This window comes from Oncorhynchus clarkii, chromosome 1 (assembly GCF_045791955.1).
Source record: "Oncorhynchus clarkii lewisi isolate Uvic-CL-2024 chromosome 1, UVic_Ocla_1.0, whole genome shotgun sequence".
In the NCBI taxonomy this organism is placed as follows: domain Eukaryota; kingdom Metazoa; phylum Chordata; class Actinopteri; order Salmoniformes; family Salmonidae; genus Oncorhynchus; species Oncorhynchus clarkii.
In genome coordinates this window covers 24,339,191-24,356,397 of record NC_092147.1, presented here as the reverse complement: position 1 = coordinate 24,356,397, position 17,207 = coordinate 24,339,191, and the positions used below count along the sequence as shown (strand labels likewise).

General features: G+C 42.8%; 1 protein-coding gene across 1 annotated transcript in view; it reads left to right on the top strand.

The window, feature by feature from the left end:
- LOC139415861 (voltage-gated potassium channel regulatory subunit KCNG4-like) overlaps positions 1-3,080 on the top strand; it is a 28,045-nt gene extending 24,965 nt beyond the window's left edge. Inside the window, exon 3 of the mRNA XM_071163995.1 lies at positions 1,635-3,080. Coding sequence (XP_071020096.1) covers positions 1,635-2,504 — 870 coding nt within the window. The 3' untranslated portion in view covers positions 2,505-3,080. The remainder of the gene's footprint in view (positions 1-1,634) is intronic.
- The last annotated feature ends 14,127 nt before the right edge of the window (positions 3,081-17,207 follow it).

Genomic DNA, 17,207 nt, shown 5'->3' with positions numbered 1-17,207 from the left:
GGAAGATAACACTGACTTTACACTTGACTTTACACCATTCCAGTCCCTCCTAGTAGGCTTTGGAGCATGCATGCCTTTTAATTGTATTCTCCATTGGCCCGTAGAAGGGGTACACACACTTGACAGGGGATTAATGGCAAACACACATACAACAGAAAAGCATCATGAATTGGAAACATGCAAATATACAATATGACCTATTTAGCTCCATATCACAACGTGATTGACATTTAAAGGCAATGTTCCCGTGTTAGCGGAGGCTGCAATTACTTATTGCAATTAATTACATGTCAGCTCAATCTGAAATTACCTTTAAATTTATATTGCACAATCTGTAACGCTTAAGCATGGGCGGCAGTTAGCTTAGTGGTTCGAGAGTTGGGCCAGTAACCGAAAGGTTGCTAGATTGAATCCCCAAGCTGACAAGGTAAAAATCTGTCATTCTGCCCCTGAACAAGGCAGTTAACCCACTGTTCCTAGGCCGTCATTGTAAATAAGAATTTGTTCTTATCTGACTAGTTAAATAAAGGTTAACTGAAAAAGGACAGCAACACAATTAGACCCAACCAAATCATGAGAAAACAAAAGGATAATTACTTGACACATTGTAAACAATTTACAAAAAAACAGAGCAAACTAGAACACTATTTGGCCCTAAACAGAGAGTACACATAGGCAGGATACTTAATTAGATACACATATTTCCCTCAGATTACACAGACCCACAAAGAATTCGAAAACAAACCCAATTTTGATTAACTCCCATATCTATTGGGTGAAATACCACAGTGTGCCATCACAGCATCAAGATTTGTGAGCTGTTGCCACAAGAAAATCGCAACCAGTGAAGAACAAACACCATTGTAAATACAACCCATATTTATGTTTATTTATTTTCCCTAATGTACTTTAAATATTTGCACATAATATGACATTTGAAATTTTTGTGAGTGTAATGTTTACTGTAATTTTTGGGGTTTATTTCACTTTTGTTTATTATCTAATAAACTTGCTTTGGCAATGTAAACATATGTTTCCCACTCCAATAAAGCCCCCTTAAATTGAAATTGATTTGAGAGAGAGAAATTAGGGCGAGAGATGTGTGAGAAGAAGAGAAAGTGGGGGAGGGAGGTGATAAATGAGAGGGTGTTTGTGTGAGGGATGAGACAGGGAAAGTGTGTGTGTGTGTGTGCGTGCGTGCGCGCGCCTGCGTCTGTGATCTGCGTAGCTGGCTGGGAATAGTATTTTTACTGGCCTATGAGTGTTTAATTACCTGCCCCTCTCAAGGCAGTTAAAGGGAATTCTGGCCTGTTTGTCTTTTGTGTTCGTGTTCAGAGTGTGTCGAATTAATCTTTGATCCTGCCTAATGAATTGATTGCTTCCCACTTATCTATCAGTGTAGCATGTAGAGTAGGTAAGCTGATATATTAATTACTAGATGGTTATCTAACCCACTGATATCTGTCCCTCCCCTTGTGTGTCCTTCTCTCTTTCTTCCACTTGACCACTGTCTACCTACTACTCTCTCTGTTTTTCCGATTCTCCCTGTCCATCCCCTCTCCTCTCTCTCATCCCCCCTTCCCCCCAAATTCTCTCTCTTTTTCTCTCTCTCTCTCTCTCTCTCTGTGTCACAGGGTGAGTGTTCTCAGAAGTGTCGCAATATGTTCATTGTGGAGACAGTGTGTGTGGCCTGGTTCTCCCTGGAGTGGATCCTGCGCTTCATCCAGGCTCGCAGCAAGCTGGAATTCATCCGTGGGCCCCTCAACGTCATTGACGCCATGGCCATCTTGCCCTACTACGTGTCCCTGGTGGTGGATGAAGATGACCCGGCCATGGACCATGAGAAGGCCGGAGGGACCAGCTACCTGGACAAGCTAGGCCTGGTGCTGAGGATCCTGAGGGCCCTAAGGATCCTGTATGTGATGAGGCTGGCCCGTCACTCGCTGGGCCTGCAGACCCTGGGCCTAACGGTGAGGAGGAGCACCAGAGAGTTTGGCCTGCTGCTGCTCTTCCTGTGTGTGGCTGTCACCCTCTTCTCCCCGCTGGTCCACCTGGCTGAGAGTGAGCTGACCGGAGTCGAGGACTTCAGCAGTATCCCTGCCTCCTATTGGTGGGCCATCATCTCCATGACGACGGTGGGCTACGGAGACATGGTGCCACGTAGCATCCCGGGCCAGGTGGTGGCGCTGAGCAGCATTCTGAGTGGCATCCTCATCATGGCCTTCCCTGCCACCTCCATCTTCCACATGTTCTCTAAGAGCTACCAGGATCTCAAGCGGGAGCATGACCGCCTGTTTAAGGAGGAGTGTGCGGCGGCAGCGGCCTTAGCGGCAGCCAGCGGGGAGGGCCAGGAGGGGAGCGAGGACTTCCCGCCCCCAGGGCTGCGCCACATTTGTCCAGACACAGAGAGCACTCGCTCTCTGGAGTCCCTGTCCTTGCTGGAGAATGGTGTTGAGGCTAACCAGCGTAGCCACAGCCCCAGGCTGCCAGCAGGAGCCTTTTAGACAGTCAAACAGACCCCACCTGTCCCGGCCCACATACTGGGGACAGGGAGGCCTCAGCAGGCTCACTCATCATAGACTTAATAGATGATGCAGTAAAATATCCAATCCAAAGTCATTTTTTTCTCTCCATTGCTTTCTTCTCTCTTTGAAAATATTGCGTAGTTCACTCACCACATACTTGTTTTCATTTTAGTTTCAATCTCTGTCTGAGATCAGAAGGTCCAGATGGACAAATGGAAGCCGTAGCCACCTGTCTACCCTTGACATCTGTACTGAGCTCAAGCAATTTTATTTTTGAGAGGCTTTAAAAGCTGTACTTAAAAGACCTCAGATATCATACTGGATGGTTCTGACTCTCCCGTGCTGGATAAGTCCTCTCTCTTTAGCTGCAACAAATGCAAAGATACAGACTACCCTGGATTTGGCTGCTTGAGTGTTTGGAGTCACGGAGATGGAGTTATTTGCCACCGCACGCTTCGACAAGCAGTGATCATAGAGCTTTTATAATCTGCTTGAGAAAGAGAGCCATGTGTGTAGAATTAACTTTGTAAGGCTCTAAATAAAAACACAAGTGATCTCAACTACGCAGTTGTCGTTGTTTTTTTGTCTTTCTGGGAAGATATATGGGTGATTCTACAGAAGTGGTACAAATTGCAGTTCCACCCCCAAAAAACTATAAAACATAATAATTAAGTATCCAAACATACGTTCTAATTAAATCCAAGGCAATAATAAACATATTGTTAAATTATACATCTATTTGTTGAAGCATGCAGCGTCTGAGCAGGGAACGTGGTCGCGTTCCACTGCTTAGAAGTTGCATGCATCAACCAATGGTTGTGTGCCACGTCATCGATTGTGTCATCAACAGACAGATTGCTACAACATATGATGTGGTTAGCTGATAGGTAAAATACCTATCCGGGCATTGTAAGATCTGTCAACGTCTAAGAAGTGGAACACGGCCAATATCTGTTGTGCTTCTTATGGCAACGTCATCTCTCTGAGTCTACCTTTAAATTAAAGTCAATCTCAATGTGACCTGCCAGAATCAGAAGGTTGAAACCCCTCTAATATTGCTTTGAATTTGCTTTATGATCCAATCCTCTCCAATCACACAAGACTCTTGTAAACTTATAATTATCTGAATATGGCCAGCCTATTTTTTACAATGATGTAAGACGTTATAGAATGTAACATACTTGAATAGTTGGCATATTACCCTTACACTGTAAATCCATCTGTATAGCTGGGCATTGAGATTGTAATTTGAGTAGTGAGTCATTGTAATCATAATGGTTCATTTGGACATATTAGCTGTGTAAAAAAAAATGTTTTACCCCCTTTTTCTCTCCATTTTCTTGATTACAATCTTGTCTTATCGTTGCAACTCCTCAATGGGCTCGGGAGAGGTGAAGGTCGAGTCATGCGTCCTCCGAAACATGACCTGCCATGCCACGCTTCTTATCACCCGCCTGCTTAACCCGGAAGTCAGCTGAACCAATGTGTCAGAGGAAACTGACGAGCGAGGTTAGCCTGCAGGCGCCCGGCCCGCCACAAGGAGTAGATGAGCCAAGTAAAGCTCCCCCGGCCAAACCCTCCCCTAACCCATACGACGCTGGGCCAATTGCACCCTATGGGAGTCCCGGTCACGGCAAGTTGTGACACAGCATGGGTTCAATCCCAGGCTGTAGTCACACCTCAACACTGCAATGCAGTGCCTTAGAGCGCTACACCACCCAGGAGGCACTAGCTGTGTCTTTTAACTGCACTGGTGGATGGATGCCTCTTCGCATGCACAAAACCTAGCTATAAAGATGCTTTTAGCAATACAGCTCATTAATTATTGCTCTATAAGGCTATTGACATATCACTTCTTCAGATTAATTTGCCAATCAAAAGTCATCATTCATGTCTAAAGCCACAGTCATTGATACTATTTTTCCTCTCTCTCTGGACTCTTGGAACAATTTGGGTATGTCAGCAGCCACTCAACCAGATCTCTTGGTAGGTTATTTTAATTTATCACTTCTAACCATTTTATTTTGATTTATTTCATTCATGCTCGCCGTCGACAAAACTTAATTATTCAGAATGCAGTTACATTTAGATAAATGCTTAAAAAAACACAGGATACTACGTTCAATTAAAAAGGTCCTAACCAATTACAGTTTAAAAGTCTATTTGGTTATTAAAAAGTCTGATGGCAGTGGCTATGGTCAAATTTTTCAGTCTATTAAGTTATTGCATTGATGCTGGACAGTTGACTCTGGTTGCGGAGGACTCTGCCAGTGCTGTATCCCCTTCTCTGTGGTAGGATCATGTAGCGGGTAGTCAGGTTGGTGCATGTCAGTGAACAATCTTTAATTGAACTCAATGTATAAAGACCGATTGAAAAGTTGGAAAGTACTTCTATAGCAACTTAAAGTTTTGTGGTGGGAGAACCCACTAAAATAAATATGATGCTGGATTGTAAATGCAACAAAATCTCATGATTTGACCAATTTGACTTCAGATTCTGATGTTTGTCCAAGTTAAGGGTTAAGGTTTGCGATATGGTAAAACATTTAATGAGTGCCTATCACACGACCAAGAATTCAGAGTTCGCGGCTTACAGCCATCGCGATACCTGTCCACAATGCCCTAGCAAAACCCAAGCCTACTTTATGGTAATAGCGCTCACTGTTGTCCCTAGTGGCTGGTTTGAAAATCATCTCCCGACGTCCTGGGTACCTGGACAGACGTCCAATTTCAACGTGGATCTTCGGCGACCTGTCTGTGTAAATGTTAAGTGAAAAGTCAAGCTACTTGGGTATTAATCAATGGGAGTTCTGCTTCTTTTAATGACTGCATTAACTGTCCAGTTGTGTCGTCTCATTTGGTGGCTGGCATTGATCCAAACCATAAAGTATATAACACCAGATGTATATGAAAAAATCATAGGAATTGTCTCACCCATGTGCACACAATACCCCATAATGACAAAGTGAAAACATGTTTTGAAGCATTTTTGCACATTTATTTCAAATGAAATACGGAAATATCGAATCTACGTAAGTATTCACACCCCTGAGTTAATACATGTTAAAATCACCTTTTTGCAGCAATTACAGCTGTGAGTCTTTCTGGGTAAGTCTCTAACAGCTTTGCACACAGGGATTGTACAATATTTGCTAACTATTCTTAAAAAATTCTTCAAGCTCTGTCGAGTTGGTTATTCATCATTGCTAGACAGCCATTTTCAAGTCCTGCCATAGGTTTTCAAGCCGATTTAAGTCAAAACTGTAACTAGGTAACTAAGCAATTCCAGCATATATTTGGCATTGGCATCAATTACATTGTGTTACAGGTTATAGTAATGTTGAAGGGTGAATTGGGAAGACGATTGACCCAGGTTTTCCTCTAGGATTTTGCCTGTGTTTAGCTGTATTACATGTATTTTTATCCCAAAAAACTCCCTAGTCCTCCTTGCCGATGAAAAGCATACCCATAACATTATGCAGCCACCACCATGCTTCAAAATATGGAGAGTGGTACTCAGTGATGTGTTGTGCTGGATTTTACGAAAACATAAGGCTTTTTATTCAGGACATAAAATAAATGTATTTGCCACATTATTTTGCTGTTTTACTTTAATGCCTTTTTGAAAACAGGATGCATGTCTTGGAATATTTGGATTATGTACAGGTGTCCTTCTTTCCACTCAGTCATTTAGGTTAGTATTGTGAAATAACTACAATATTGTTGATCCATCTTCAGTTTTCTCTAATCACAGCCATTAAACTCTAATTGTTTTAAAGTCACCATTGGCCTCGGTGAAATCCCTGAATGGTTTCCTTCCTCTCCGGCAAATTAGTTAGGAAGGACACCTGTATCTTTGCAGTGCCTGGATGTTTTTATTAACCATCCAAACTGTAATTAATAACTTCAGCATGCTCAAAGGAAAATTCAATGTCTGCTTTTTTTTTACCCATCTACCAATACCAATATACCAGCACCCTTCGTTGCGAGGCATTGGTTAAATCTGTCTTTGAAATTCACTGCTCGACTGAGGGATCTTACAAACATTTGTATGTGTGGGGTACAGAGATGAGGTAGTCATTGAAAAACCATGATAAACACTATTATTGCACTCAAATTGAGTCCACACAACTTATTTTGTGACTTGATAAGCACATTTTTCTTCCTGAACTTATTTAGGCTTATTTAGGCATTTCAGCTTTTCATTTTTTATTAATTTGTACAAAATTCTAAAAACATTATTCCACTTTGACATAATGGGGTATTGTATGTAAGCCAGTGAGACAAAATCTAAATTTAACTAATTTTAAGTTCAGGCAGTAACGCTAAAAAATGTGGAAAAGGTCAAGGAGTGTGAATACTTTCTGAAGCCACTCTACAGTCTGACGACGCAATAGGATCGAATCAAATCAAACTTTGTTGCCACATAAGCCAAATATAACAGGTACAACCTTACCATGAAATGCTTACTTACGAGCCCTTAACCAACAATGTAGTTCAAGAAAGAGTTAATAAAATATTTATCAAATAAACTGAAGTAAAAAATAATAAAAAGTAACAAAATAACGAGGCTATATACAAGGGGTACCGATACCAGGTCAATGTGCAGGGGGTACAGGTTATTCGAGGTCAATTGTACATGAAGGTAGGGGTAAAGTAACTATGAATAGATAATAAACAGTGAGTAGCAGCAGTGTAAATGTAAATAGTGCTGGTGGCCATTTGATTAATTGTTCAGCAGTCGTATGGCTTGGGGTAGAATCTTTTTTTTATTTTTATAATATGTTTATTATTTTACAATAAAAAATCAAATAAAAAAGACAGCAATACTAACAATGACATTCATTGTACTGTTGAATGGGATGGCCAATTTAGAGGACAAAACAAGACTTAACTCACATACACAAAATAAAACTAAATCCTATTAGGTGGTACATGCATAAGAAGACAGCATATAGTCATTACAAGCAGTGTAGTTAAGCCAAAATAAACTATAAATATAGTTTATACTCAAATATACTCAATAAATATTGAGTGGAGTACAGCACAGAGTAGCAGCAGATCGTCAACCCAGTTATGATGCGGGACTTGACCATTTATCCAGTATCGGCTGCCATATTTTGTAAAACATTGAACTTCTATTGGAGGTATTGTATCGAATCTTTTCCATATGTATTACATTCCCTAACATTACATCCCGTAACCACATTTCAAAGGTAGGTACAGTCTCCAGTTTCCAAAATTGCAATATGAGCCTTTTGGCTAATAGAGTACAAAGAGAGACAGCTTTCCCTTCGTGATTATTCCCATCAACTGTACCAAACAGAGTGGTCAATGGGTCTGGGGCTAGAACTATATCAAAGGCTCTAGATAAATAATCAAAAATGAGAGCCCAGTAAACATGTAACTTAGGACATGTCCAGAATAAGTGGGTCAACGTCCCCTCATCCTGCTTGCACCTCTCACACAGTGGTGAGGTGTCCGGGAATATTTTATGCAGTTTTACTTTTGAGTAATGTAACCTGTGTATCACCTTAAACTGTACAAGGTTGTGTCTGGCATTCACTGAACTGTGGTTTATATTCCTGAGAGCTTCTACCCAGTCTTCATCTGAGATTTCTGACCCAAGTTCTTGTTCCCAAGCCCTTTTAATGGTGTCTGTGGATACCTCTATGTGGGCCTGTAGCACATCATACAGTCTAGAGACCGACCCTTTTGAATGGGGTTTGACAAGGATCGAGCTATCTAATGTAGGACTATTGGCTTCATGCCATACTGTGGGATATGTGTCCTTACAAAATTCCTGATTTGGAGGTATCTGAAAAAATGTGTTGTTGGCATGTTGAACTTTCCCTGTAATTGTTGAAATGAAGCTAACTGACCATCTATGTATAGATTACCAATTGTTGTGAGCCCCTTCTCCCTCCACTGTGAAAACACCACATCATCCAATGCGGGGTGGAAAGCATGATTCAGGAAAATCGGGCTGTCAATGTATACAGTGGGTATGTTAAGAAAATACCTCATCTGTTTCCAGATCCTAAGCGTATGACAAATGACTGGGTTAGAGTCATAAGTGGATTTTTTTCACATATGATGGGCTATTAACAAGTGCAGGGAGTGAAGAACGTTGACAGGAGGCCTGCTCAATCAAAAGCCATGCAGGCATATCCTTCTGTCTCATCGCAGGTAAGCTTTCCCTCCAGAAAGACACAATGTTCAGATTAGCAGCCCAATAATACAGTTTAAAGTGAGGAAGGCCAAAGCCCCCCTCTATTTTGTACTTGCATAAATGCTTCTTTGAAATTCTGGCTGTCTTGTTATCCCATAAAAATGGAGTTACTATTGAATCCAGTTTCTTAAAACAGCTTTGTGGTATGAAATTGGGTAGTCGTTTAATAGCGTTTATACGACCAACCAAGGAGATAGGCAGAGTTTTCCAAAAATCTATATTTTGTTTAAGCTGATATATTTTCATGTCCCAATTCGTTTTCAATAGCTGATCAAGGTCTCTTGTCACTACAATGCCAAGGCTTGTGAACTTGTCCATCACTGTTCTAAACGGGGTAGATTGCAGAAATTGCATATCCATATTGGCCGTGATATTGGCATCAACTCACTTTTTTGCCAGTTTATCTTGTAGCCAGAGAAGGAGCCAAATGTGTTTATCAAGTTAAGGAAGGGTGGAATAGAAGTTTTAGGCTTGGACAAAAACAAAAGAACATCGTCTGCATATAGGGAAATTTTGTGCTGTGTGTCCTTTATTTTAACAGAAGCTATATCGGCACATGCCCGAATGCGAGTAGCAAGGGGTTCCATGGCTATAGCGAAGAGAGCAGGGGGTAGAATCTGTTAAGGAGCCTTTTGATTCTAGACTTGGCCCTCCGGTACCGCTTGCCGTGCAGTAGCTGAAAGAACAGTCTATGACTTGGGTGACTAGAGTCTTTGACGTTATCTGGGGCTTTCCTCTGACACCACCTAGTATATAGGTCCTGGATGGCAGGAAGCTTGGCCACAGTGATGTACTGGGCCATACACAATATCCTCCGTAGTGCCGAGCAGTTGCCGCACCAGGCGGTGATGCAACTGGTCAGGATACTCTTGATGGTGCAGCTGTAATACTTTTTGAGGATCTGGACACCCATGCCAATCCTTTCAGTCTCCTGAGGGGGGAAAGGTGTTGTCATGCCCTCGACAGTTCGTTGGTGATGTGGACACCAAGGACCTTGAAACTCTCAACCCGCTCCACTACAGCCCCGTCAATGTTAATGGGGGCTTGTTTGGCCCTCCTTTTCCTGTAGTCTACAATCAGCTCCTTTGTCTTGCTCACGTTGAGGGAGAGGTTATTGTCCTGGCACCACACTGCCAAGTCTCTGACCTATTCCTTATATGCTGTTTCATACATGTTGGTGATTAGAGAGTACAGGGGGGGAGTAAGCATGCACCCATGAGAGGCCCCAGTGTTGAGGATCAGCGTGGCAGACGTGTTGTTGCCTACCCTTACCAACTGGGGGTAGCCTGTCAGGAAGTCAGGATCCAGTTGCAGAGGGAGGTGTTTAGTCCCAGGGTCCTTCGCTTGGTGATGAGCTTTGTGGGCACTATGGTGTTGAACACTGAGCTGTAGTCAATGAACAGCTGTCACGCCCTGGTCTTTATATTTTGTGTTTTCTTTATTATTTTGGTCAGGTATGAGGAGGCAGCACGGCGACGCGGATGGAAGCCCGAGAGTCAGCCCCAAAAATGTATTGGGGGGGGGGGCTCACAGGGAGTATGGCTACGCCAGGTAGGAGACCTACGCTAACTTTCTGTGCTTACCGGGGGGCTAGAGAGACCGGGCAGGAACCATGTTATGCTGTGGTGCGCACGGTGTCTCCAGTGCGGGTGCATAGCCCGGTGCGGTACATACCAGCTCCTCGTATCGGCCGGGCTAGAGTGGGCATCGAGCCAGGTAAGTTTGGGCAGGCTCGGTGCTCAAGAGCTCCAGTGCGCCTGCACGGTCCGGTCTATCCAGTACCACCTCCACGCATCAGCCCTCCGGTGGCAGCTCCCCGCACCAGGCTTCCTGTGCGTGTTCTCGGCCAGTACCACCAGTACCAGCACCACTCATCAGGCCTACAGTGCGCCTCGCCTGTCCAGCGCTGCCAGAGCCTTCCTCCTCTCCAGCGCTGCCGGAGTCTCCCGCCTATCTAGCGCTGCCAGAGCCTTCCTCCTCTACAGCGCTGCCGGAGTCTCCCGCCTGTTCAGCGCAGTCAGAGCCTTCCTCCTCTCCAGCGCTGTCGGAGTCTCCCGCCTGTTTAGCGCTGCCAGAGCCTTCCTCCTCTCCAGCGCTGCCGGAGTCTCCTGCCTGTTCAGCGCAGCCAGAGCTGCCAGTCTGCATGGATCAGCCAGAGCTGCCAGTCTGCATGGAGCAACCAGAGCTGCCAGTCTGCATGGAGCAGCCAGAGCTGCCAGTCTGCATGGAGCAGCCAGAGCTGCCAGTCTGCATGGAGCAGCCAGAGCTGCCAGACTGCATGGAGCAGCCAGAGCTGCCAGACTGCATGGAGCAGCCAGAGCTGCCAGACTGCATGGAGCAGCCAGAGCTGCCAGTCTGCATGGAGCAGCCAGAGCTGCCAGTCTGCATGGAGCAGCCAGAGCTGCCAGTCTGCATGGAGCAGCCAGAGCTGCCAGTCTGCATGGAGCAGCCAGAGCCGCCAGTCAGCCAGAATCTTCCAGATCCGCCATTCAGCCAGGATCCGCCTTTCAGCCAGGATCCGCTATTCAGCCAGGATCCGCCAGTCAGCCAGGATCTGCCGGAACCGCCAGTCAGCCAGGATCTGCCAGAACCACCAGCCAGCCAGGTTCTGCCAGAGCCTACTACCTGCCCGAGCTTCCCCTCAGTCCCAAGCTACCTCAGTCCTGAGCTGCCCCTCAGTCCAGTGGGGTCCTTGGTGAGGGGTATTAGGCCAAGGTCGGCGGCGAGGGTCGCCAATCAAAGGACTCATTACAAGGGGACTAAGACTTGGTTGGAGTGGGGCCCACGTCCCGAGCCGGAGCCGCCACCGTGGACAGACGCCCACCCGGACCCTCCCCTATGGGTTTAGTTGTGCGGTCGGGAGTCCGCACCTTGGGGGGGGGGATTCTGTCACGCCCTGGTCTTTATATTTTGTGTTTTCTTTATTATTTTGGTCAGGCCAGGGTGTGACATGGGTTTATTTATGTGGTGTGTTTTGTCTTGGGGTTTTCGTAGGTATTGGGATTGTGGTTTAGTGGGGTTCTCTTGCAAAGTCTATGGCTGTCTGGAGTGGTTCTCAATCAGAGGCAGGTGTTTATCGTTGTCTCTGATTGGGAACCATATTTAGGCAGCCATATTCTTTGAGTGTTTCGTGGGTGATTGTTCCTGTCTCTGTGTTTGTTTGCACCAGATAGGCTGTATAGGTTTTCATTACGTTTTTGTATTGTTAGTTTTTTCATCATTATTAAAGATGAATCTAAATTACCACGCTGCATTTTGGTCCGACTCTCCTTCACCGCAAGAGAATCGTAACAGCATTCTCACATAGGTGTTCCTTTTGTCCAGGTGGGAAATGGCAGTGTGGAGTGAGATTGAGATAGCGCCCCAACAGATCCACAGATGACGCAATGTGAATTGGAGTGAGTCTAGGGTATCTGGGATGATGCTGTTGATGTGAGCCGTTATCAGGCTTTCAAAGCACTTCATGGCTGCTAACGTGAGTTAATAACTTAGGCAGGTTACCTTCTTGGGCACAGGGACTATGGTGCTCTAATTGAAACATGTAGGTATACTCCTCAGCTTTTTGTTCAGATGATGCTACGCTACATTGGATGAATCCCGGGAAAATATTCCAGTCTGTGCTAGTAAAACAGTCCGTAGCGTAGCATCTGCATCATCTGACCAAAAAGCCTTGTGTGCATGGTTAAGTGACAAATCAATGTGTATGTTTTATACTGAACAGAAATAATGTTACTGTAGAGAAGGCTAGACTGAGTGCTATATAAAAGCCAAGTAACTTGTCCACATGCCATATCACGTTTAGACCAGCTTGGGTTGTTATGAGAAGTTGACAATAGACTGCTGATATCTGACAAGGTAAGTAAGTTAAAAGGTTTGTCTGATCTTCTTGGGTAAATGCATCATATGCATCAAAATCAACCATTAAAAAGCTATTTGAGATTGCAATTAAAAAGAACGGTCATAACCATTTCATGATGTCATAACAGCCGACACAACTTGTCATAACATGTCATATTTTCATAACACTGTCGTATATTTACACCTGTTACATACACGTTTTGCGTTATTTTATGGCTGGTTATGACACCTACATAAGAGTGTCTGTCACGCCCTGACCTGAGTATTCTTTGTTTTCTTTATATTTTTGGTTAGGTTAGGGTGTGACATGGGTGATTATATGTTTTTTTTCCTGTCTAGGGGTTTTGTATGTTTATGGGGTTGGCACCAGTCTAGGTGTTTTTGTATATCTATATGGTTGCCTAGATTGGTTCTCAATTAGAGCAGCTGTTTATCGTTGTCTCTGATTGGGAACCATATTTGGGCGGCCATATGCTTTGAGTATTTTGTGGGTGATTGTTTCCTGTGTCAGTGTTTATTCCACACGGGACTGTTTAGTTTCCATTCACTTTGTTATTTTGTATTTCTGTCGTGTTCAGTCTTGTGCTATTAAAACATGGACACTTACCACGCTGCGTTTTGGTCTGATCCTTGCTACTCCTCTTCAGACGAAGAGGACGATATCCGTTACAGAGTCAAAACCCACATTTATTAAAATGTATTTTGTTCTCTGCCAAGAAGTTTCCTTTTCATTTGAAAGTTTGTCTCTTAAATCCTTTTTTGTAATTAATTATTTACAGTCATGTTTTTTTTTTCATATTTTAAATCACTTTTATAAAATACACTTTATGGCACTGTCATGATGCTTCATGACCATCCTGTGTCACTTTACTTAGACTAAGATAATACACTTTATGACTGTCAAGAAGAATTATGACCATAATCATATTAGCCAGATATGCCTATCACGTACATGCACATACAATTGAAGTCGGCTGTTTACATACACTTAGGTTGGAGTAATTAAAACTTGTTTTTTCACCAATCCACAAATATCTTGTTTTCAAACTATAGTCGGTTAGGACATCTACATTGTGCATGACACAAGTAATTTTTCCAACAATTGTTTATAGACAGATTATTTAACTTGTAATTCACGGTTTCACAATTCCAGTGGGTCAGAAGTTTATATACACTAAGTTAACTGTGCTGTAAACAGCTAGGAAAATTACAGAAAAGGATGTCATGGCTTTAGAAGCTTCTGATAGGCTAATTGACATCTTTTGAGTCAATTGGAGGTGTACTTGTGGATGTATTTCAAGGCCTACCTTCAAACTCAGTGCCTCTTTGCTTGACATCATGGGAAAATCAAAAGAAATCAACCAAGACCTCAGAAAAAAAATTGTAGACCACAAGTCTGGTTCATCCTTGGAAGCTATTTCCAAACGCCTGAAGGTACCACGTTCATATGTACAGCCAAGTAAGCAAGTATAAACACCATGGGACCACGCAGCGGTCATACCGCTCATGAAGGAGATGAGTTCTGTCTCCTAGAGATGAACGTACTTTGGTGTGAAAAGTGCAAATCAATCACAGAGGAACAGCAAAGGACCTTGTGAAAATGCTGGAGGAAGCAGGTACAAAAGTATCCATATCCACAGTAAAATGAGTCCTATATTGACATAAACTGAAAGGCCGCTCAGCAAGGAAGAAGCCACTGCCTGCTTGCAAGCCGAAGAACACCATACTAACTGTGAAGTACGGGGGTGGCAGCATCATGTTGTGGGGTGCTTTGCTGCAGGAGGGACTGGGGCACTTCACAAAATAGATGGCATCATGAGAAGGGAAACTGATGGGTATATATTGAAGCAACATCTCAAGACATCAGTAAGGAAGTTAAAGGCTACCAGAAATGTTTGACCCAAGTTAAACAATTTAAAAGCAATGCTACCAAATACTAATTGAGTGTATGTAAACTTCTGACCCACTGGGAATGTGATGAAAGAAATAAAAGCTGAAATAAATCATTCTCTCTACTATTATTCTGACATTTCACATTCTTAAAATAAAGATCCTGCTGATCCTAACTGACCTAAAACAGGGAAGTTTTACTAGGATTAAATGTATTTGGCTAAGGTGTATGTAAACTTCTGACTTCAACTGTATATCAGTCATCAGTCAAAAAGAGGTTGTCTTGTCCTGCCTCTGAAATCTGCTTGTCACGACTTCTGCCGAAGTCGATGCCTCTCCTTGTTCTGGCGGTGCTCGGCGATCGACATCACCGGTCTCCTAGCCATCATTGATCTATGTTTCATTTTTCATTGGTTTTGTCTGGTCTTCTTACACACATGGTTCCAATCCCATTTATTATATGTTGTGTATTTAACCCTCTGTTTCCCCTCATGTCTTTGTCAGAGTTTGTTTATTGTTATGTTCATGTTTTATGAATTGGTGTGCGACGGGTTCTTGTACCCACATTTATTTTATTATGGACTTTGGTTTTGGAGTTTGTGTTTTAAGTTATTAAAATACTCAATTTATACCAAGTTTGATTCTCCTGCGCTTGACTTCCCTGCCACCTACATACACAACGTGACACTGCTCCTGCATTCATTCTAGTCAACAACATTGTGATAGGTGCACGTCTGACATCAATGTGTGCACAATTACAATGATAATTTAAAGATTATATAACATAAACATACTGTTGACTCGTAGGTTATGGTTATGGTTATGTAATGAAATCTTTTGCCTTGTGTAGTAGGTTTTGCGGATTTTGTCACTTATGTAGGTGTCATAACCAGCCATAAAATAATGCATTATATGTCACAACAGGTCAAAAGTTTGGACACACCTACTCATTCAAGGGTTTTTCTTTATTTGTACAATTTTCTACATTGTAGAATAATAGTGAAGACATTAAAACTATGAAATAACACATATGGAATCATGTAGTAACCAAAAAAGTGTTAAACAAATATGTTTTAGATTCTTTAAAGCAGCCCCCCTTTGCCTTGATGACAGCTTTGCACACTCTTGGCATTCTCTCAACCAGCTTCATGAGGTAGTCACCTGGAATGCATTTCAATTAACAGGTGTGCCTTGTTATTTTGTTGAATTTCTTTCCTTCTTAATGCGTTTGAGCCAATCAGTTGTGCTGTGAATAAGTAGCTGTGTCCAAATTTTTGACTGGTACTGTATATGTGTCATTACAGTGTTATGACCATATTATAACAGGTTGTGACACGTTGTGCTAGATGTTATGTTATGACACATTATGACATGGTTATGACCGTATCATAACGTGTTATGACGCTGGGTGTGTCCAAAAAAACAGTGCTTAGCCTATAGTATATACTTAGTTAAACAAAGGTTGACTATTTTGGTCAAGATCTGAGGTACAGACAGTTGAAGACACACATACAGGAGCAGGTACACTAGCTGACTACTTCATGATTATCTCATTGGGATTGATCTCCTGATAAACCCTCTCATTCACTCTGCACTCACTTAGGATTTTGGACGAGGTCTGAGCAGGTCACAGCTGCCAAGTGGCGCTACCGGCCCATTAAAAATGTATCTAAAGTTTATGTTTTCTTTCCCCTAACAGATCGTGACACTTCATGTTCCTTTTGTGTGTGTGTGTGTGTGTGTGTGTGTGTGTGTGTGTGTCTGTGTGTGTGTGTGTGTGTGTGTGTGTGTGTGTGTGTGTCAGTGGAGGAAGATCCTCCTCAGTGAATCTCAGAAAAAGAAAAATAGTTAAACATTTAAAAAATTATATTTTTTAGATAATAAAACTATACTGTATAAAAAACACTGTTTTGCAATGAAGATCTACAGTAGCCTCAACAACAATCTCTGGGGTAGCACTATGGTGTAGCCGGACAGCTAATTTCCATCCTCCTCTGGGTACAATGACTTCAATACTAGAAGGCTCATGGTTCTCACCCACTTCCATAGACTTACACAGTAATTATGACAACTTCCGGAGGTCGTCCTCCAAACTATCAGAGCTCTTGCAGCATGAACTGACATGTTGTCCACCCAAACAAAGAATCAGATAATGCATCTAGTACTGACAGCATACGCTACAGCTAGCTAGCACTGCAGTGCACAAAATGTGGTAAGTAGTTGACTCAAAGAGAGAGAAAGCCAATAGTTGAACAGTTTTGAACAAGAGAGAGGGAGAGAGAGAGTGTATCTGTTAAACTGCTTGCTGTACACTGTACTACATGATTGTAGCGGGTTTACTAACCCGTTAGTTCTAGTAGCTATGTTGACTATGACGTTAGCTAATATGGTGACAACGATGTAGGCTGTGTGTAGCGGTTAGCGCTTATGGTATGAAGGTTTGGCTTGGAAAGTTTTTTTTGCCTTGTCACAGAGAGCTGTTGTGTTGCACAGTGAAGTCCACAAGTGAAGGGAAAAGGTGAGAGGAGGAGAATGAGTAGATGTGAGAAGGAATTATATAATAAGCAAAGTGATCATGCTGTTTGTATGTTGCTGCTATGAAAGTGAACTGTGTTTGTGGGTGATCAGGGGTGTATTCATTCCGCCTATTCTGTTGAAAAATGTTTCTTAAACGGAAGCAAACGGAATGAAACGAGGATAAA